The 24187-nt window shown below is 33.6% G+C and overlaps 1 protein-coding gene across 10 annotated transcripts in view; it reads right to left on the reverse strand.

Annotated features, from left to right (window-relative positions):
* TTC6 (tetratricopeptide repeat domain 6) overlaps window positions 1-24187 on the reverse strand; it is a 200054-nt gene that overhangs the window by 60210 nt on the left and 115657 nt on the right. For all 10 annotated transcript variants that reach the window (XR_012120542.1, XR_012120544.1, XR_012120543.1 and 7 more), the window contains 8 exons: window positions 23170-23259; window positions 21023-21097; window positions 15704-16077; window positions 11560-12019; window positions 11132-11261; window positions 9731-9903; window positions 7920-8056; window positions 782-951 (listed from right to left, as the gene is read on the reverse strand). Coding sequence is in view for 7 of the 10 variants with exons in the window: in XM_073211314.1 (XP_073067415.1) it covers window positions 782-951; window positions 7920-8056; window positions 9731-9903; window positions 11132-11261; window positions 11560-12019; window positions 15704-16077; window positions 21023-21097; window positions 23170-23259 (1609 nt within the window). In the remaining 3 variants the exon portion in view is untranslated. The remainder of the gene's footprint in view (window positions 1-781; window positions 952-7919; window positions 8057-9730; window positions 9904-11131; window positions 11262-11559; window positions 12020-15703; window positions 16078-21022; window positions 21098-23169; window positions 23260-24187) is intronic.

The raw sequence follows: 24187 nt of genomic DNA on the forward strand, positions 1-24187 counted from the left end.
GAACAAGTAACAATCTTCTTCAATCGTCTTTCCTGAAGAGCTGCGTATGCTCTAAAATATTCTCTTTTTAAGAATCTGGTTGTCATTTAATCTTTAGATACTGCCTCATCTAGGATGATAGGATTCTAGCAATTTGCATGCAGAAGAGAACAGCCATGTTTGGAGTGTTAGCCGGGGATGCCAGTCAGGATGGGCTAATTTATTCAGCTGGGACTATTTGCTGAGCACTTACTCTTATGCCCAGAATAGTGCTGGGCATATTCGTATATCAGGAACACACTGATACAGGGAAAGGTGGAAGGCTTTTAGCTGTTGGCATCCTCTCACTGAGGATTCTCAAAGCCCAATTTTAGTTTAAAGGTTAAAAAACTCTGAATTTGACTAACCCATCATCTGAGCCTATTGTGAACAGGACACAGCCCACCAGGAAAATTCACTGCCATTTTAGCAAGCTAACTAAGAAATAGACCTGGATTTCCAGAAATAATCCTCAGAACTCAATCTAAAGAAAGAGATTTCTTTACATGATAGTCTCCCTTTGCCACAGTTACACACACACACACACACACACACTCTAACAACACACTAGAAACACTTTGAGCTGAAATATTGTAGCTTTTAAGTATATATATGACTATATGCACTATATATTTTAATATGTAATAACTATATGTTGCATATAAAACTCTGTATCACATTAGTCATCTCATCCCATTCCATGAAAGTGAGCTGCTGAACCTCAAATCAAATGCCTCTATATGTGCAGTTGAAGACAAAGTACCTGAAACACTATAGTCCTGTAGCGCCTTTAAGGGGTTACTTTTTCTAAATAAGCAGCCTCTATAGTACAATGCTAACCAGTTATTAGGATCTAAGTGAATTGCAGCAGAAAGATCTTGAGTTGCTTGCTTATAAAAGTGTTGTTTAAAATATGCTCTCCCACGGAATGTCCTAGAAAAAGAAAAGCATCATTTTAATATGTATTGCAAAATATACATTTTTCTCTTTTTGACAAACCTATACAATTAATTTTATATTTCAGTAACAAATATAAAAAAAGATTTGTGATTACTTCTCCTTGCTTTCAAAGGAAGTTTAATCATGATAATAGCAAAAAAAACCATGAGAAATGTTACGACCTTTGTATAAAGAGATCCATTATACTTTATATTTATGTTTATTAATATATAAATTAAACATCTATAATTACATGCTTAATATGCTATATATTAATTATATACTTGGTAATTACATTTATCAGGGAAGTGTGTCAATAAATAAGATTTATTTTTATTATTTATTGAGTGCCTAAAATACTAGACTCTAATTGATATCAGACAGTTCTCCAGAAAAACTAAATAATCCATTTTGAAGGAAACGGGCCTCAATGAGTAGAGTAGTTAAGCGATTTTCTCTGGCACTGAAGATAAACCCAAATAAATGAAGACTCTACACAGATGAAAGCTATTGTACCAGCTGTGTGAATTAATCTATCTTATGACTCTGATTTTGAAATTATTATTGACCTATAACAATTCAATCACTTAATATAAGGCAAATTAATTTTTAGAAATAAAGACACTTAAGGAAAAGCATGAGGAATAAGCTAGTATGTTGCCTATTTGGAAGAAGTTAAAATAAATCCAGGGGGAAGATAAATAGAATTTTAAGAAGATTAAGTTATGAAAACAATGGTAATTTGTTAAAAACAGTACAGCCAGTATATTGGCAGACTGGTAACAGAGGTCTTTCAAAAGCACTAAGCATCATGAGACCCAGGCTATTTTATCCTGGAGCAAAACATTTTTTTACCCCATTATTAAGAAATGTCTTAGCCATTTTTTAATGAATACAAGAATTTTATATTTAATTTTAACTATTACTGACTGCTAAAGAATATTACTGATTATTTTTCAACATATGTATAATTCTAAACTTTAAATCTGAACTTAAAAACAGAACAAACTTGAAGTAATATTTTTTGTAGGATGCCATTAAAACATGTTAATTCTTCAAACACATGGACTTCTGCATCTTTGCCTTTTTTCATTTCCACTGCTTCAGTACTTTAGACTCTCCTCAGCTCACATCTGGGTTATTATTTACTCCATTTCTAGCTCTACAGTGATAAGATTTGATCATCAAGCAATGATGTCCTTTCTCAAAATCTTTCAACAGCCCCTATTGACAATGGCGTTAAGACCAAATTCTTTAAAATGGCGTATAAGACACCCTCCTTCCCCCACCCGTAAGATAGCACCATCTTACAATGCCTTGAATTAACTTTCTTGTTCTTCAACTAAATCAATGCGTTCCTGTAAGTAATGTCCCTTTAACTCAAGAAGTAGACAACCAGATTAGACCAATAACTGCAGAAGAATTTTAAGAGTTTCAAAAGTTTACCCTCCCTTCAAATGTTTGCAAGCTGAGATAATTTTAGAAGTGAGTTATTTCATACTTCCAAAAAACAAAAAATTATCTCATCCTAAAGGACATGTTTCTAAGAAAATGAAAAGATGGAAGGCCTAATTCATTATGAGAAAGTAGCCAAATCCTAAATCAAATTCTGACTATGAAACTAGAAAGCAATCTTACTATATGAATATACATGAAAAACCTTAAGGAAAGTAAAGACAGAAAGAATTCAATATAATTTAATAATACTCTGTCTAAAAACATACAGCTAAGAGGCATTTATCATTCAAAATTAGAAAGCCTATTAGTAAGATTCCTATAAGTAGGTCACAGGAAAAAAAATTTTAAACAGGAATGAATAAAGTAATTAAAGAATTAAAGAATAAATGGCTTAAGAATTACAACTATGGTACATTTTGATCCAAACCAAAAGCATTTTGATTCAATTCAAAAGATGACAATTCCTATTATCACTAATATCATTGTTAAATTAATGTCAACACAATGACAAAAAGAGTTGAGAAGTTAGAGCAGAGCAAAAATGGTAAGAGAGGGAACTCCAAAATTCCACTCTTCCACAAAAGCAATGAATAAGCTGGCAAAAAAAACTGTAGAATCAACATTTTTTGAATCTCTAGAGTCTAATTAAAAACTTACAATCAGGGAAATGCTTAATAAGGGGAAAAATTGCTGGATTTTGGTAAGAGAGCTCTGTAGTGTTCTAACTTACCCTGTATCCCTCTGCCACCTCCCAGCTCTGTGTAGGCCTTGAGGGTGACCACCTGCAGGTGCCTGTTGCTAGTACCAGAGGGAGCAATCTTACTCTCAAAGAATTATGGCTGTGTGTTTTAACCTGGCTGGTAGATCGTGAAGGATTGGCTTAAAGGTTTTCCTTTGTTCTGTCTGCCTTGGTGCTTTCCCAGGCTGATATGGCCTCTTGTACAGTATCTATCAAAAGCTCTTAGAGACAAATGTATTAACTTCCGCCTGAGGCAAGGCATAACTGGGCAAGCAACAGACAGACCAAAAAGCCTGGGGAGAAAGAAGCTAGAGAAGATATCCAGGGGAATGAGGGCTCTAAGTTTCCACAAATTCTAGGGAATCTAGAAGGCCACATGCAAGCCTACAGCTGGAAGGTGCACAGAGAGACCTAAGACCATAAGCTCTCGCCTCTGGTTGATTCAGGCTCTGTGCAGACAGAACAGGAAAGCTAAGGCACTGAAGTTAACTGCTTGGGGAAGCCTGGGAGCAGAGGCGCAACCCAGTCATCTGTAACACTGAAAGTTTTGCTACTGTTTTCTGGTCCCAGGAATTTAAGAAAATCTGTCAAATCACTAGCTGACAGCTAAGCCACCAGAACAGAGACTTCAGTGGCCACACATTATAAAGAATTCGGGCTATGCAAAATCAGTTCTGAAAAGTCACTGAACAACATGAGCGACAATAAACAGCAACAGGAAAACCATGGAAAGTAAGGAGGTGAATCTGATACCCCAAGTTGCCACATTATAATAGTCAAAGCATCTACTTTTCAACAAAAACATAGCAAGTGTTGCAAAAGAACAAGGACGTATGGTCCATAATTCACAAGACAAAGAAGAAATTAACAGAAACCATTCTTCAGGAAGGCCAGCGACAGTGGCTTAACTAAAAGTGCTTCTAGTATGTGTATTTTGGGGTGTATATGTTTATAAATGTCTTCCTAATGGATTGACACTTTTTCAATATGTAATGTTTTTTGTCCTTTGTAACAAAATCTGAATTGAAATCTTACGTTGTCTGATATTAGTATAGCCATTACAACTCAATTTTGGTTACTATTTGTATGGAATGTTTTTCTCAATCTCTCTACTTTCAATCATTTTTTGTCTTTGGATCTAAATTGATTCTCTTGTAGACAGCATATAACTGATTATGTGTTTTTAAAAAATCCATTCTGCTATTATATTTTAATTGAAGAGTTTAATCAATTTTGTTTAATATAATTACTGGTAAGGACAAACAAGAGAGTTGCTTTAGGTGCTCAATAACAACTCTATATTCAAAAAAGCATTACTCTCCTAATTACCAGCAATAACTTCTCACAAAATGTCATGAAAATATAACCCATTCATAAGAGGAAACATATATTTAGTAACACAGTTACCCTAAAATACTTCTATATGAAGAAAATTACTAAAATTTATGGTAAATATATAAATATTTGGTTGAAATTTTTTAATGTTTTAAGATATTTTCAAGAAAGTGATTCTAAAGCTCACCTGAAAGGAAAAAAAAAGAAAGTAAACCAGGAAAATACAGACAAAAAATGATAATGAAGGGGCATGCACTGAAATAATAATTAAAATGATATATTAATATAAAAATAAATCAATGAAAAAGAAAAATATCACATATGTGCGCAATTAATGTGAAAAATTAACATGTCAAATCAATGGTGAAAGGATATTCAACAAACAGTACTGGATAAATTGGTTCTCTATATGGAAAAAGTTTATCCCTACCTTACAATACAGAACACACAAAGTGTGTATGAATTACAAATTTAACATTTTTAAAAATTTAATACAATTAGATGAAACTGTAGGTGAATTGTAAATCCAATCTCAAAATAAAGAATAATTTTTTAAACTTAAGAGCAAAGGATGAAACTGATAAAGATTAATAAATTTGGCTGCATATAGTCTGAATAATTTATATTGAAAAATATACAAATTTAATGAGACAAATGACAAATGTTATATACATAAAAAACTGCAAACACAAAATATATAAATTAACAATATCTAAATTGAAAAAATATATAGACAAGACTAATTACTAAAAAAAATTAAAAAGTCAATAAATATATTTTTCTCTCAATCTTGCAGAAATGCAGACAACAGTGAAATATTACTTTAATTTATCAGACTGAATGGTATTTTAAATGACTATAAAAACAGAATACTCAGTGTTGGTAAAGGTATTAGGAAATGGACCCTGTCCTTAATGAGAGTATCAGTAGATTAGGCAACATTTCACATGTCAACTTGGTAATAATTATTAAAGATATTAAAAACAGCTATGCTCTTTAACTCAGTAATTATAAACCTAGAATTTACTCTAAAGAAATAATGATATAAACAAAAGTTTATGAACAGATGATCATCAATACATTTTTCTATATAGGAAATAAATGAAAACAATCTAAATATCCTGCAGTGGCAAAATAAATTATGATGTACCCAAAGATAAAAAATATCATATGTACACTAAAATCATAGACTTGAAGAATACTTAATACCATAAAAAATGCTCACAGTAAAGTGGAAAGTGGAAAATCTGTATAAAAATATGTATTGCCTTTAATTCTGCAGAAAGACAATAACGTTTTATGTTACTATAACTACCTGTATATTAACATTTAAAGAAAATTAAGTGATTTTTAATTTCTTCTTTATAGCTTCATAATTTTTTTCAAACATTCATTCCCATGGAAATGTATTATTTCATTAAGAAAAATCAACTCCTTGTTAAAAAAAGTCAAAAGAAAAGGAAATTGAATCCTTAAGTTATCTCAACTCTGAGTAGAAATAATTGATTTTATTATTGAAGTAATAGAAAATATTATAAATGAAGATTTCTGCTACTGGTAATGGAAGACCAGGTATTTCAAACCAACCCTCCTGCTTATGACAATTAGAAAAGATGCAAAAAAATGAAAACTGTATGGTAGAAGATATTGGATAGATAGCAACAATTAAGTAATATTTATCAGGCAAGGATATGCTAGAAGATGGAGATCAAAGGACATTAGCCTGGCTTTTGAAGCTGCTTTTCTAATGAGGCTATTTGCCTCTCTTATAGGGGGCAGATGAGAGGCCTGGTGGTACTGACAGCTTTATAGGGTTGATAGATAGGCACTGGAGTCTAGGACTCATTAAGAGGGATAAGCCTTGATGAATTTCCACTTGTTATAGGTTGTAACCACACAGGGCAACATCTAAGGAATAAAGATAAACTGGAAATCAACAGGCCCTTATGAAGCTGCAGCTTGGCTCTGAAACCTCTCAGTCCAGTGAAGATGAACTAAGGAGAGCTTCCTGATCTCTATCACCCTCAGGCTCCCATGGAAAGCAAGCATAAGTCCTCTTCAGAAGAAGGTAACATCATGCTAGGCCTCAGATGTTTTTAAAAAAACAACTTCAAATATAAAAGTAAACATACAATAAAAAAATAACCAGGAACACAAGCAGGAAAAAGCTACATGAATGAAATCCAGAAAAAAATGAGAGGCAAGAGAAATAAAGCTTTAGGAGCTATACAAGCATTGGCGTTCCCACACACATTTTTAAATAACTGTTCCTATAATATCCAGGAACACACAAGAGAAAATTAAGAATCCTGGCCAAGAACTGGAACCTTTAAAAAAAAATGTGTAGCTGAACAATACAACTGGAATGAAGAAACCAATGGAGTTGCTGGGTCACAAATTACTCACAGCTGGAGAGAATTAGTGAACTGAAAGAGAGGTCAGAAGAAAATACCCCAAATTAGTTACAGAGAGACCAAAAAATGGAAGATACAGAAGGGATGGAACGAGACCTAAGGATATAGTGAGAAGGCCTAACATATATTTAGAAGCACAGAAGAAAAAAAAAGTGAGTCAGAAGCAACATTTCTCATGGCAATGTGTGGGGAAGCTGGGGTTCCTATGGCCAGGATCCTCACTGAACTTAAACCACCTGATGATGTAACTGGCCTGTTGCTAGGCTACCACTTCCACACCTTTAGGCAATAAGCTATTATTGTGCTATATAGAGAGCTCGGCCCAGTGCTCTGGGCGGGGGGAGGCAGAGACGCTAGTGCTTGACCTACCACAGGAGAACAAGCCGGGTAATAAACCCTTTCACCCCAAAAACCGTTTTGCTGTCAATTTCTTTGGTCACATTGAATCCATAAGTGAACTTGCCTGGGGCTGAAACCCATTGTATTTTGCACACTTCCCTGGATGCTTGCTTTATTTTACTATAAAATTTTAATATTAAACAAAAATTGTGAATGAAAAGATGAGCAGGTATGGCTTTATACACATTTTAAATCTCTTCAAAACAAAACTTGGATTAAAAGAGAAGCAACAAAATGAGAACTGTCTTATAAGGTTGGGGAACAACGTTTAATATCCAGGTTATAATAAGATATCACAGAAATCTACTCTCTGGACTCAATGAATACAAAAATACAAAAGATAATGAAAAAAAGAAATTCAAGGAAGAAAAATATAAGCCAACATGTTAAAAGCTGATAATGTAACTAGTGTTTAGAAATGCAAATGAAACAACTGTACATTGCTATTTTATACCTGTTACTCACGACTTTTAGGATATCTGTAAAGATTTTCATTCACTGGTAGCAGTGAAAACTGATTCATTATTTTTAAAAGATTATTTCATATATTTCAAGCAATTTTCTTTCACTTCAGAAATCATAATAATTTCAAAAACCACATCTAAAATAACTCTCACCTTGCTTGGGAATTTTGGAGATCTATATTTAACAAAGCTGTAAAATCTTGTATGGCTGAAATCCAGTTTTCATTTTCATAGTAAAATATCCCACGTTTCAATAATGCATCTGTTCTTTGGGGATCATAAAAAATACACTACATGGAGGGTTGGGGGGCAGTGGAGAGAGGCACAAAAATGTATCACATAATGAAAAAAAGTACATAACCCTGTATCAAATTAAATGGACTACAACCATATTTTTAACTTCATATCACTTAAAAGCAAACTCAGTTGCCAAAATTTTCAGATTCGCATTTAAAGACCATGTATTTAGAAAGTCCATTTTTCATCAAATTCTAGAAAGGAGAGGTTTTCTGAGGAAAAAGTAGGAAAAAAAAACCCAGCATATATAAGAAGCCAAGGCTTTTATCACTGAAATTTTTACTGATAAAACTTCAAAACTGAATTGTTCAACTAGAGTTGGGTTATACTGCATCTATCACAGCATTTTATCCCAACTAAAAATGATACCTATTAGACTACATCAAGACTGATTCAATCAAATCAAATATGGATTAATCTAATCCCTCAAATGGTGAAAAGAAAAGCATTGGTATTGGCATGGTTCATTCATTCACACTGACATACAGGGCAAGAGTGAACAGACTAAATAATTGCACACTTAATTGTAAAACTCCTTGCCTACTGACAGTGGGGAAAAACTGAAGCATAAAGATTACCAAGTATTCTTAAAACAGGAAGAAAAAACCATAAAGATTTTAAAACTTTTTAACCTCAAGTTGCTATATTAGTCAGTTTTTAAACAATTGGTGCCAAATGGAGGAAACCATCAAAATAATCATTTCAGTATCTTCAAAAGAGATTTGGTCACTTGTAAATCAGAAGTTACCAAAACTTCCAAAACTGTCAAGTATATGGGTAACTATCATGGCTTAAGAAACAGGATGCCTGGGAACATGGAAAGCTAAGTTATTTAAATAACTTCTAAATTCGCAATGGTACTAAGAACTAATGATTTAGAGTTAAAAGTAAAAAGATCACAGCTACAATTCTGCTGCAATCAGGGGAATATTTTGCCTACTCTAGTTTCAAGTAGAGTTCAGCTACAAGTTCACTTCCTCAAGAGAATTCCCTGATATCCCCCAACCAAATATTAATTCTCCCTATCATCTTTATCTCCTTCATAGGACTCATCACAACTTATAATTATATATTTATGTATGTATTTATTTCTGTAATATCTGTCCTTTAAAACCACATGTCTGTGGCTTAAGTGGGGAACCTGTTTTATTCACCAAGATTTATCCACTACATTATACAGTTCCTTAGCCAATAAACATTTGTGAGTAGATAAATGAATGGGCCAGTGAGCACAGCTTCCTTTGGAGCAGACAGGTTTGCTGCAGAAGAAAATCAGCTTTGTCTCAAGGGTTAAGAAGTGGAAAATGATTCTCTTTTGTTTGAGGGAAAGAAGCAACTTTCAAAGGTTTATTTAACCACTGCTTCATGGTTCAAGGGGAAAGAACTGGAAAAGGCAAGCCCCCTCCTCAGACCTCCACACCCAACTCTCAGTGCTCCACACCCAACTCTCACGTAACCCATTCTCACAAATAGTAAAAAAAAAAAAAAAAAGCATTGGTAACAGTAGTAATATCAATTCCAATAATGAATGTTCTAGGTCCTAACCTAAAATAAATTAAGTTTGGTCATACAACATGTACAAAAGAATTTCAAGAATTTCCTATATTATTAGGATGAGAATATAATGACCTAAAATATATAAATGGCAATATTGTAAAGCAGCTTACCTTAGAAAAGTCATCAATGGCCAGTACTCTGTTTGCTGTTTCACACATCTCACCCCTCCTGAAATAGGTATCAGCATCCATTGGCTTGCACTTAATTGCCTGGGTATAGTTTAGAATTGCTAACATAATGTTATTTCTTCTCCTGAAAATTTCTGCCCTTGACAAATATGCCTCTAAAGAAGATTATAAAAGGTAAAATGTAGTGTTTCAGTCTCTTCATTTACTATAAAATTTTTTACATTATTCCTTCTCTCTTCAGAAATGTAGTGCAGAATGTTTCTCTACTATCCCTTCTCCTTCACTTTTTATTTTCATTTTCTTATTGACATATAGCTGATATAAAATATTATATTGGTTTCAAGTATACAAAAGTTACACACATTATTAAATCCTCACTCCAACTAGAGTAGTTACTATCTGTCAACATAGGAAGATGTCACAGAACCATTGGCTATATTCTCCATGTTGCATTTCCGTCCCTGTGACCAACTTACATTATGATTGAGAGTTTTGATCCCCCTTATCCTCTTCACCTACCCCACCCATTCACCCCAACCTCTCCCCCATGGTAACCACTCAGTGTCTCGGAGTCTACTGCTGTTTTGTTCATTTTGTTTTGTTTTGTTTTTAGATTTCACATTTCAGTCCTTTCTTAACCATTTAAGGGTGTGTTTTTTTTTTATTTCAACATTGCAAAGTATGTTCTCAAAGACTGGATAGATACTTATGTATAGTTAAAAGCATTTTCAGTTTCAATTTTAAGAGACAAAAATTACCTTTTTCCTTTTTGTATATCTGAAATGTTCATAATCTTAAAGTTTATAGTGTAAAATTTCAGATTTTGATGGCATAAAATTTTGTGGACTTTTAACAGATATCAGATCAGCATAGTCCAAAAAACATATACTAAGCTCTTGTTATATTCCAGGGGTATGTTGTGGGTGCTGGAGACTCAAACATGAATATGATGTTTTCTCATTCCCACAAAGTTCCATATTTAGTCATACAAGTTGGTTAGAGGATGGTCCATAAGGGCAAATGCATAAATTTCACCCAACCAAGAAATCTAAGGAATACTGCAACTATAATTCAGAGATTTGTGGTCAAGAAAAGATTTAAGAATTACTTCTATAGCTAAAATTCTTAAGTTTCATATTCTTCTTATGAGATGAACAATAAGGAATCTATCATAAAGTATACTAAAGGCATTAACATATCAAACCATGAGTATTTTTGAAACAATACAAGATCATGAGTCCCCAAGTGTAAATTTAAGTTAGGAAATTCACAACCATGTTTAAAGACCTTTCTCTATTTATCTATGTATCTTTATAATACCAGTAAATGATGAAAGCCTAGGTAAAGATGTAAGTAATATAACTGCCTGCATAGACAACCCACCTGCATTTTTTTTATTATATTTATTTATATAATTCAAGTCTTCCAAAGCTTCTTTAATTTTGTCTTGGAAAAGATAAATGAGGTGTCGATGCCAATAGACATTTAGAAAAAATGGCTCCAAGTGTATAGCCTAGAAAACATATTGCATAAATTCAATTAAAGTTGATTTGTTAAAAGAAAATAATCTATCAAATAAGTGTTTCAAACACTATTGATCCCAATGGCTTTGTTTGTGTGTAATCTAAAATAGTATCTCCCAATCTAACAAAATCTAGTATATTTAATATTATTTGAAAAATGCCAATAATTATAATTTCACAATCTCACATGTATACTACAAATATTCATTGTTCAAAATTATATTAAAAATTACCATACAATTATAAGCTGGTGTAAAATAACTGCTATTTTAATTAAATAAAACTTACTTCCTGTAGATCATTCATGGCACTCTGTAATTTTCCCAGTTTCCTATAAATAGCTCCACGCCTGCCATATGCAAATGCAGGATATGTTTTCTTATTATTTATTTCTTCAGTCAAGATCTCCACTTCAGATTCATAATATTTAATGACTTCTGGAGGAAGATCCGACTTCAAAGAATCACTCAATTCTAGTTTTAGTGGTTCTTTCACTTCTTTTGACAGCTCTTTTTTAGTAGATATTTTGAAAATTTTCTCTCTCAGAGCTGTCTTCTGTTTCTCCTTAGAGAACATAGCAAGAACCCATGTTCGAGGGTCATTATTTTCCGGAATTCCTCCCTTGTTTTGGACAAATTTGTCAAAATTTAAACATGAAGGTAGGCTGGGACACTGAATTATCCGTTCATATACTGGAAGGCTGAGCAAATATTTCTTCTGTCCAGGAAGGATTCCATGAGACATTGATCTAGATTTTAAAAGAGTGATTTTTCTGTTAGAGGAATAAACTACCTTTATAATCAATAAATCAACTCAGCCATACACAAAATTACTATTTCTCTGTAACTGAAATAAAATTACATGCTACTTTTGTACAAACCAAGTTCTCCTCTTCATTCCTTAAAATTGTAATACCGTATGAAGAATCTGTAGCGTTCGTGAAAGCATTTTTATTAGGATTATTAGGAGGATGTAGCTTTCCTAGAGTACTGAAGTAAGGAATCAACGCTCCTTTAAGGCTTAATTTACACCTTCATCCCCAACTACAGGAGTTACAATGGGGAACTGAAGAAGTAAAATGATGTGAGAAAGCAAATGTCTTCTAAGAGGTTAGGGTGGGCATGAACTTAAGTAAGTGGCAAGAAGAAAATATTTGATGACATAGCACTCCCCAAAGTCACTCAGCTGTGACCTCCTGAACCATCCCATGGAGCCACAACTACTCAAGTCCCTCAGGCTCACACATCCCTCCTCACAGGGGCCTGCATTGGTGGCTGCTAGCCCCAGCTAGGACAGCCTTGGCTAGAGCTTCCCTGACATTCTCTGAGTGATGCTCAAACTTTAGCATTCATCAGTCACCTGGAAGACTCGTGAAAAAAATTTCTGAAGTATTAGCTGGATTTGGTAGACAAATAACCACAGTGTGGACAAAACTCCCACAATAAACCACAGGGACAGAATGGTAATCACATAATTTTAACTCACAGGGATCTGTGGCAATAACTAAATGACTACAGTTCACTGGAAATGAGATAGATGGACAGCCTGCCTAGGGTGTTCTTTGCCTTAGAGAGGTGAGAAATTTCTAGGTCTTCTGGGCATAAATCTATCCAACTGTAGTTGGGGTTTACAATCTCTTACACAGATCTCAGACTTAAGCCAGTTCATAGTCCAAAACTTCTCGCCTGACAGGGAGGTCAGGCCAGGTCCCACTGAGGAAGGATCTTGCAATGTGGCCTAGGTGTATTTAGTGAATTTTCCCTAATATCTTCCAAAGGTTGGGGAAAGAGGAAAACCCAAACCTTCTGGGGATTACTAGATACCAGCTTTAAATGTATGCTGATCTACAAATACCCACTGTAGATGCCACTGAAGTTCATCATTCAAATTAGGGAATTATGAAGGTAAAGTGATATAAAGAATCTTAGCCTGAAACCATCCAACAGTGGATCTTGTGAGACATGGGCCCATACTATGATAAGGTCCCTAGTCCCAGAATGTGTAGTGGGAATAAATCAAATTCCTAACTGCAAAAAATACACACTGAAGGAAATAATGGTAGTGTCAAGTGGAAATCTCTGGATGCCCATTCCATCTCATACAACTATCCTCCAAAATTGTATACCAAAAGAAGTAATAACAGACCATTAGAGAAATTATAGATTAGTGGCACTAATGAAAATATGTCACTTCCTGCTTTGGGGGAAATTAATTCTGCCTCCTCTGGGGATGTAGCAGGAGCAAGACCGGCCAAGAAAGTCAGGACTTAGACGACAGATTCACTTTCAGGAGCTGGTAAAGTTTGGAAGTTTTGGCAGTGGAAGTCAGAATTATGATCAGTTATTCTAGAAAAGGGCACAGAGAGACACATTCACAGGGACAGAAGAGCCATTAGCAAAAGGGCTGGCCTGGGTCTCAGATCATGTTACTCAATCTTGGAAGACAGAATACTGGCAGAGATCCAAGAGGCTAGAAATTCACAGAAGTCTACTTAAAAGGAAGGGCAATGGAGTCAAGGTAGACCAACAGCCATCAATAAGCACAGATCCCTGCACACCAGTGAGCTGCTGAGGAAGGTCTCTGCTAGTCCCTCACAGGTCCATCAATACTGGGCTCAGATACCAAAGTAGAGGGAAAATTCCAGAGAAATGGTGAAGCTGCAGTTACTGCAGACACAGGGTACCCTGCCATGACCTAACTGAGGAGAGTGTCAGAGAAGGTAACCTATAGTAAAGGAACTAAAGGGAAACGCATGGGTCTGGGTCTTTAATCAGCTCAATGGCTTTAGCAGGAATTATTCTCCACAGTCAGGTTTTGACTTGATATATGAATACACGTAGTCCACTTCTAATCATTTAAGGAAGCCAGCCAAGAATGTGATTAAACAAGCCTAAAGGTTGCATATAAAATGATAAGAAGGATAGTTCTGTGTTAACTAAGTTTAGAGTAGTGAAAAAAAGATCTCAAACCATAGGAATGAAATTGTTTTTGAAGTTGCTCCATAAACTTCTTTCATAACTATATTTGGTGGTAAATTAGATTAAGATTAAAAAGAAAAGAAGAAGTTAGGAATGCTTTACTTGTATATTATCTTAGATAAATACTCCCAGTTTGTTTTACACTCTCCACCAAAAGTATCATCTTGTGACTTCTGTTAAACGTGCTGCAGTATATACCAATTTCAAATTTAGTTGTTAAAAGGCAAATCTCTTCAAATGTTGAAACTTTATAATCAAAACGATGAAGAACCAGTAAGCAGTAAAACACCGCACCAAAGTAGGGTCTCATATAACCTTCACATTGATAGAAGCCACTTAAGTCATAGCCAAATTGTGCTATGTATTATCCTTTCTAGAATGGCGAGTATTTATAATACTTTGAAATCAGTAAATGCATCAAAAATGTATAAGCAAATTTCTGATTCTGATCTAAAACTTAGAAAAATCTGCCTAAAGTCTTCTAAAGATGATCTAACAAAAACTGTTCCAAATATCACGGTTGTTGCAGGGGAAACTTAAGCTTAAGAGCACTGTGTGCAGAAAACTCAGGACTTAGAACGGCATTCTCTACTAGGGCTAGTCTCTGTTCCACTCCATCACTCACACTTACACAGGGTCACAAGGGAAAACAAGTCACCACAACAAAATATAATTAGCCCTTTTTCAGAACCAGCTAGTCTTTATAACAATAAACAAAACATTAATGGCTCTCTTACCACCTCAGGGGAGTCTTCTCTTTTCAAAAGGGCATAAGATAAGTGAATTATTTATCATCTAGAGATACCTAAAGAAAAATAAAGCTCAGAGCCCTTTGGAAACTAATTTGCACAACATTTGGGTTAAAAGAAAGTCATGCCTTGAACACTTAAATGTTAACATTCCTGAAATTTCAGTTATTTCAGTTCCATTTTTTTAAACATGCTAGATGTTATTACTTCCAAATAAGGAGAAAAATTAACTATTTCTATGTGTTGGTCCCTGAATAAGGCTCACAACACACAAAAAGTTTGTCTATATAAATTTATTACTCAATTCAATAGCTTAAATTTGAAAAGTTAAATTTAGCAATTTTAACTTTTGAATGTATGGTGTTTGTTTGGAATAGGGGTTGTTCTTTAGCGCTAAATCACCTCAGAAAAATAACCTGGTAGATTTTATTTCTTCCCACTAAAAGTTTTCACTTAACCATCAAACTGACAGTCTTAGTTCATATCCTTACATCAGCCCCACCTTTATAATTTGAATTATTCACATGTTTATATCATTAAATAACCATATATTAATTAAAAATAAAGGATTGTCCTTTAGCTAAAATTTCAGCATACTTTCAATGCTAAATAAAATAATAGCAACTTCAATGGGTGAAACTATAAAATTAAAGCCAAAATCACAATATATTTCTTAAACTATAACAATTACTGATTAAATAAGACCTTTTAAGAAGTTTTGGAGGCCTCGATAATTTGTCATACACAGATGAAAGTTTACTGACTTTCAATCCTTTCTTCCATTTCATCTTCTTTTTTGGGGGATAAACAATGTAACTAATGCCAGCTTTCCTAGATGCTTCAATGAGAGACAGAGTCAGATCTTTCAAACTTTGTTTGTTCTGAATGTTATCTAAGATAGTATCTACATTTTCTTCCACAGGGATGGGTTCCTCAGTTTCATTTTGTGCAATCATCCGATGCTCCAACTCCTTTGCTTTCTGAAACATCACCTCTTTTATATTGCTTTGTATGTCATCTTTAATCTCTAATGGAGCTATGGTCTCCTCCTTCCTCAGTTCAACTGCAGATTTTACTCTCTTATTAATAAGGAAACAAAGAGGCAAATAAAATATAAAATCAACTCAGTTGCTATACATTTAAAATTAATTCAGTCATAACTATTACTAACGTAGTTTCATCACTTATTGAAAAACTTAAATCATGTATTCTTGATGTTCAAAAATCAATAGTTAAATTTAAAGTTAACAGTTATATAGTTAAGAATTAAAGTACAATAATTTGATAGGCCTTATGACATTTCATTATTACATAAAAACAACACTGTCATGTAGATGTGCACTAGTTGTGATTTTTATGTACTCCTAATTAAAGGAGAATGCTCTTTACATTTTCAAATAAAGTGTATTCCCTATTTTTATTTTCAACTCAAAAACAATTGAGAGAATGGGCAAAAATTATTTAAATGCCTTATGCTATAAAACCAATTTGAGTCTATTTTCAAAAGCATTTTAACATTGAACTTCCATAAAATAGTATTCAAATATTCTCTAAAATAATTTTCAATTCATATTATCAAGCTTAAGAAACAGAATTCCAGCCTAATATTCAATTTGTCTAATCATTAGAGAATCAACTTGATTTGTAATAAAAATATTAATATTTTTAGTACATTAAATAATTGCAAATAACTTGCAATAATTATGCATCAGTACTTAAACTCTAACAACAATCATTTCTAATGAAAGGGATTAGTTCTTATCCTTTGACATAATATTTCTTGCCCATTTAGCCATTGTCAATAAATTAAATGCATTAAATTTTGTTAATAAATAATAATTTGTTATAGAGATACTTTTCTTTAGGGTGAATTTAGGCCCAAATTCTAAACATAAAAATTTTATACAAGTTAGTTATGTACCTTAAAACACAGTAAAATACAATGGATATATTAACCTTCCACGACTTACTATAGCTCCCCCATGTTAAGAAATAACATATAATTCAAGATGTAAGTAGAATAGAGAAAAAATTCATTGACTATAGAATATATACATATAAACACATATATATACACATACATATAAACACATATGTGTATACTGAGAAAACATGTGCCTGAAAAAAAATAGAATGCAAGATACTCATATTCCCACTTGCTGACCAGATACAAATTACTTGGAAAGGCCATATGCAGGTCTGTAAAAACTCAGGAAAGAATCTTGAAAAGAATGTGTAACTATAAAGCAGAGCTAACTGGTTGAGTTTGGGTTTTTTTTCCAGCTTTATTGAGAAATTATTGATACATAATATATGTAATTAAGGTAAAAATGTGATAATCTGATGATACATGTATATATTGCAAAAAACGATTACTGCAGTAAGGTTAACACCTCCATGCCCTCATATAATTACCATTGTTTTTGTGTGATGACAACATTTAAGATCTACTCTCCTAACAACATGCAAGTATATAACACAGTATTATTAATTACAGTTATCCTACTGTACATTAGATCCCCAAAGTTTATTTATCATATAACTAGAAATTTGTATCCTTTGGCCACTATCTCCCCAATCCTCCCTCCACCTCAAGTCCCTGTCAACATATTCTATGTTTCTATAAGTTCAGCTCTTCTAGATTCCTAATGTAAGTGAAAACAAACAGTATCTTTCTCTGTTATTTAGCATAATGCCCTAAGGTACATCCATGTTGTCACAAAAGGCATGATTTCCTTCTTTATTTATGGTTAATATTCATATATATAAAGGAAAGAAAATTATTCCTGATGAATATAGATGCAAAAATTCTCAAGAAAATACTACTAAACTGAATTCAGCAGCACATTAAAAGGATCATGCTAAGTGAAATGTGTGATTTATCCCTCAGATGCAAGGACAGTTCAACATAAGCAAATCAATAAATGTGATACATCACATTAGTAGAATGAAAGATAAAGATCATATGATCATCTCAATAGATGCAGATAAAGCACTTAACAAAATTCAACATCCTTCCATGAAAAAACTCTCAACAGATTTGGAAGGAACATACCTCAACATAATAAAGGCCATATATAACAAATGCACAGCTAACAGACTCAACAGTGAAAGAGTGTAAGCTTACCTGCTGAGATCAGGAACAAGACAAGAATGCTTACTCTTGCCAGTTTTTTTCAGCATAGTACTGGAAGTTCTAACCAAAGCAATTAAGAAAGAAAAAGGAAAAAAAGACATCCAAATCAGAAAGAAAGAAGCAAAATTGTCTATTTGCAGATGGCATGGTCTTATATAGGGAAAACTAAAGATTTCAGGAAAAACTGTTACAATTAATCAATGAATCCAATAAAGCTGCAGGATACAAGATCAACATACAAAAATCAGTTACATTTCTATACACTAACAATGAATTATCTAAAAAAGAACTAAAGTAATTCCATTTATACTATCATTAAAAATAATGAAAATACTACAGAATAAATTCAATCAAGGTAGTGAAAGACTTGTATATTGATAAAAGAAATTGAAGATGCAAATAAATGTAAAGATTGTTTCTGTGTTCATGAATCAGAAGAATTAGTATTTTTAAATTTTCCTACAACCAAAAGTAATTTACAGACTCAATACAACCCCTATCAAAATTTCAATGGTATTTTTTACAGAAATAGAAAAAAAATAAGACTCCAAATAACCAAAGCAATCCTGAGAAAGAACAACAAAGATGGAGGCATTACAATTCCTGATTTCAAACTTTATTACAAAGCTAGTAATTAAAACAGTATGGTACTGGCATAAAAACAGATACCTTGACCAATGAAACAGAATCAAGAGTCCAGAAATATCCCATCATATATGGTCAACTAATACTTGACAAGGGAAGCAACAACACTCAATGGGGAAAGGATAGATCTTCAACAAATTGTCTGGGAAAACTGGATATTCACTTGCAAAAGAATGAAATTCCCTATCTTACTACTCATCAAAATTAACTCAAAATGCATTAAAGACTTAAATGTAAGATCTGAAGTTGTAAAAATACTAGAAGAAAACACAGGGAAAACTTGTTGATATAGGTTTTGGTGATGATATTTTAGCTATGATACCAACAGCATAAGCAGCAAAACCAAAAATAAATAAATGGGGTTAAATCAAACAAAAAAAATGCTGCACAGCAAAGGAATCATAAACAAAATGAAAAGGCAACCTACAAGTGGGTGAAAATATTTGCAAACTATCAATCAGATAAGGAGTTAATATCCAATATATATAAGGAACTCTTACAACTCAATAGCAAAAAAAAAAACCCCAAACAATCCAATTTAAAAAGGGGCAGAGGAACTGAATAGAGTTTTTTCCAAAGGAGACATACAAATGGCCAACAAGTTGATGAAAAGATGTTCACTATCACTAATCATGAAGGAAATGGAAACCGAAACTACAAGACATCACCTCACACCTGTCAGAATGGCTATTATCAAAAAGATAAGAGATATCAAGTGTTGGTGAGGCTGTGGAGAAAGGGAACCCCTGGGCACTGTTCATGAGAATGTAAATTTGTGCAGCTACTATAGGAAACAGTATGGAGGTTCCTCAAAAAATTAAAAATAGAAATGCCATATGACCTAGCATTCCTACTTCTGGGTATATCTCCAAAGGAAATGAAAGCAGGATCTCAAAGAGATATCTGTACTCCCATGTTTACTGCAGCATTTTTCACAATAGCCAAGATATGGAAATAAACTAAGTGCCCATCAGTGGATGAATGGATAAAGAAAATTTTATGTATATGTTGGAATGAATGGAATATTATTTAACCATCAAAAGAGGAAATCCTGCCACTTGCAACAACATGGATGGACCTTGAGGGCATTACACTAAGTGAAATAAGTCAGACAGAGAAATACAAATACTATATGATCTCACTTATATGTGGACTTTAACATTTAAAAAAGAACTCATAGATACAGAGAAAAGATTGGTGGTTGCCAGATGTGGGAGTTTAGGGGTGGGTACAGTAGGTGAAGGTGATCAAAATGTACAAAGTTTCAGTTATAAGATAAATAAGTCCTGAGCATGGTGACTATAGTTAAAATAATGTATATTTGGAAGTTGCTAAGACAGTAGGTCTTAAAAGTTCTCATCACAAGAAAAAATAAGTGTAACTATATGAGGTGATGGATGTTAACTAGACTTGGTGTGTAGTGATCATTTTGCAATATATACAAATATTGAATCATATTGTATACCTAATAAAACTAATATAATGTTATATGTCCTGTGTATTCAATAAAAAGTCTAAGGGATCATGTAATTTATACAGAGATACAAAAAAGAGGAATCAAAAACTCAACAAGGAGAAAATCAGAAATGAAATAGAAAGCAGGCTAAAGTTAAGCAAGTTAGAAGCAAGTGATGTGGAGAGTCAAGGAAGCTGATTGTTGTCAAATTTCAGAGAAAAAAACAAAAGCTGGGAGCTAGATGTCAGTGCACTGAAGTTAAGAACCCAGCTTCTCAAAAAGGTCTATGAATTTTGGTGCAGAGGAAAATACATTGCATTTGGTCAGAGGAGGTGTGAGTTTAAATTCTAGCTCTACCATTTATCACTTTCTGACCTTTCCTTTTCATGTATAAAACAAGGATAATATCTGTCTCACCTTCCTTCTCATAAGGATATTGTGAATCTCAAGGCCAAAATAAAATATTGTCCAGGAAAATGTCTTGAAACTGTGAACCTGATGCAAGTGCACATCAATATTATAAGTGACCTGACTTATAGTATACCAGGTAAAATCGACCTACGAATATGAAACACTTTCAAAAACTGTTGAGATCATAAACTGGCACCACCAATCACAATTGTACAGGGCCTGCCAGACACACACTGGAATGGAAACTTCTGATCTACTCTCAGTGAATCACCTAATGACACTCTTTCAGGAAAGCAAACAAAAAAGTATAGATGGTGAGAATTACTAAAAATATGAAAATTTATCTTGAATAATAAAAACTGAAAATTTATCATACCTTTAATTGTGTAGACTGCTCACTGAAACATTTTTGGATATTTTGAAATGATGCAGATTTTCTTAGGAAAAAAAACTGAAATCATCAAATGATAAATATATGTTGACTACAGATACTACTTGGTCAATTAAAATACATGACAGTTAATGATAGCAGTTTAGGTAAATTAGTGAAATGCAGAAATACTAATTAAAAGACAGGTTCTTACTGACTTCAAAGTCACTGACTTCACAGAGAGAAGCAGAACTTAAAATCCATCAATTAGTTTAGAAAAGTATATAATAGTGCAAACTCTTATATTTTTAAAATTTGACTTACTATAACAAACACTTAGCAAAGCTTTCCAGTTGGTGTACGTTGCACTGGCATGTGTGAATGCACTGTGGATATGCTGAGCCATTCATCCCCTTAGCCCTGGGGCTGCACTAGTGGGACCTGAAGCAGCTACTGTCCCCTGAACAGTCATCTCTAATCCTGAGCCATCTCAACCTTTAACTCCACAGGACCATGCAAAATCACTTACTATGAGAGCTGTTGTGTTAAAATAAAAGAGTTAGGAAGTACTACTATGCTAGATAGAGTAGAAGGCCCACACAAAAAGTTACATGCTCCATATCTTCAACCAGTGTAATGTTGGAAACAGACATAAAGAAATAACTGTAATCCAAAGCAGCTGTGGCAGTGATTGAAGATGGCATGAATCAGGTATAAGGAGAACACAGAAGAGGGAGGGAGAGGTCAGTTCTGAATGGGAAGGAACCTGGGTAGACCAGCTTGAAGAGACAGCATCAGGCTGGCCTGGGAAAGGTCGTGACATTGCCATAGACTCTGAAAGGAGTGAGAACAACCTAGGCCAGTGGAACAGCCTAAACAAGCACAGAGAATTATCAGAGTGCAGAGGATCATAGTCCAAAGGACTCTGGTACAGAGTCCATGGTGTATGGAAGTTACATGGAAGCAGAAGTATAAATGGGAGGTAAAATAAAAAATATAGCTGAGGCCAGGTTATGAGTCAGGGTAAGCACTCTAACTTTATTTGGTAGGTGGAGTTATTCAGTTCATTGACATATAAGTAAATAATCATACCTGCATTTTAAGGATACAGCAGGGAGCAGCAGGGAGGATGGATGGAAGCAGCAGCTACTAAAAATAGGAATACCTGACAGGTAGGTGTAAGTACTGCTACTGCAATAGTTCAGAAAGTGCAAATGGTTTTTCAAACCAGAAAGTGTCATTCATTGGTCCAGTTATTTTTTATGTGATGGTCACCACTAGGTGCTATGGATAAAACAGTGAACAAAAATGATGTGAACCCAGGCTGGTGAAGAATATAAAGATCAAACATACATAAGGACAAATGTTTAGTAAGTGCTATAAAGAAAATAGGAAAAAAGTGATATCTATAAAATAGAAATATCCCCTCCAAAAAGAAAGCATTACCTGACTCTATGGGTGGTATGGGAAGAAGCATAGATACATACTTAACCTAGTTATCTGACTAGAATAGGGATTTGCTTTGTCCCAGGGCATGAAGACTCTCTATTAGGTGGCACATAGCATCCCAAGATGTCATCAAGGAGAATAAAGAGCTGAAGGCACTAATGAGGGAAAAAATAAAACTGTTTCCTGTTTGTCTCCATAAAGTTCAGAATATTTATGAAACCAATTAAATAAATTTCATACCTTTTGTCTCTCAATCACTATTTCTTTCCCCTCTGATTGTGTTTACTTACCTAGCTTGCTTGGATACACTATAGCAATAACAACCTCATAAGCATCAGTCTAATACCCATTTGGAGAATTCACTTTTACTCATTTTATGGCCATAAATAACTCATCCATTTGTTCAAAAAATTCATAAACATGCTCCTTTGATCACTTAAGATCTAAGCAAGAGTGATAAATGAGTGTAAAACCAGAAATTTCAGAAATTTTAGATATCCTGCTACTGATCTCTTGGTGTCATATAGGTAACGTAATTGAAGAAGAGGAAATGTGTTCTCAGCAAGAACACAGTAATGTTGTGAGGCATTTCCCAGACTGAGGACACACCAAGAAATAATTTCCAAAATTAGTAAAAATACTATCTGAGCTGTCGACAGATAAAATAACCAATCCACAATTCAGAAAAAAAAAATTATACATACCCTAGAACATCTGCTATGCTGATCTAAAGTAATACTTTCCTTGCTTTCAGATGAATATTTCTCAATTAAAATTCTGCTTGCTTGAACACTCTGTGATAAACAGGTAACAATTTTAAATTACATAGTGGAATACATTTAAAGCCTACAATCACTCTTACTTCACAGTACAATATGATTACCAAAGAGAAGTGTATGGAAAATGTAGAATTGTAGAAAACTTACCAGATATGCGTCGAAGTCCAGCTATAGCCTTAGTATTTGGCCAAAACTTGCAATTTGGCTTCAGTGTTGGCCTTTGACCAAATGGATACTTCTACATTATTTTTGGCATTCCTAATCTTAGAAGCAATCAATGATCCCATGCTCTCATAGGTTAGTATTGATATATTTAGCACAATAGCATCAGGGTTATGAATAACACATATCATTTGGATTTCTTGTCAATATGTGATTACTCACTGTCAAACACAAGTAAGCATCCTAAATTCTAATTGGGATGAAAATCTCCGTAAGTATTTTAGGATTTGAACTCAGTCTATTAAGTTATTTTATTATTTTAAGTGTAAAATTGCTGACATGTTTATAATTATTGTTAAGTGTGCTACTTTTCTATTTTGTCACTAGTGATTTGCATATGAAACAACCAGAAGATACAAGTTTGACGGGCTGGTGGATTCATGATGAATTAAATCATGCTGCTTCATTGTTTGCTGAAACTTTTAGGTCTCAAACAACCAATATTTCAAATTCAAAAAACTATTCAATAAAGAGATAAGCTTTTAAAAGTACCATGTAATAATCACCAAGAAAGCTACAGGTAATTTAGGAATCACCAGCATTGAATTTCTGTCATCTTCTACTGTATTTTCATAAAGTAGCTATAGCATAATATAAGGTAAAAGAATTACTAAACATAGTAGAAAGATACTTGGCCACCCTTATTCTTCAAAGACAAACTACATGATAACACAAGAGATTTTGTAACTATTTTGTCATATGCACCAAACACTCCAATATG

The sequence above is a fragment of the Manis javanica genome, chromosome 8, assembly GCF_040802235.1.
Source record: "Manis javanica isolate MJ-LG chromosome 8, MJ_LKY, whole genome shotgun sequence".
In the NCBI taxonomy this organism is placed as follows: domain Eukaryota; kingdom Metazoa; phylum Chordata; class Mammalia; order Pholidota; family Manidae; genus Manis; species Manis javanica.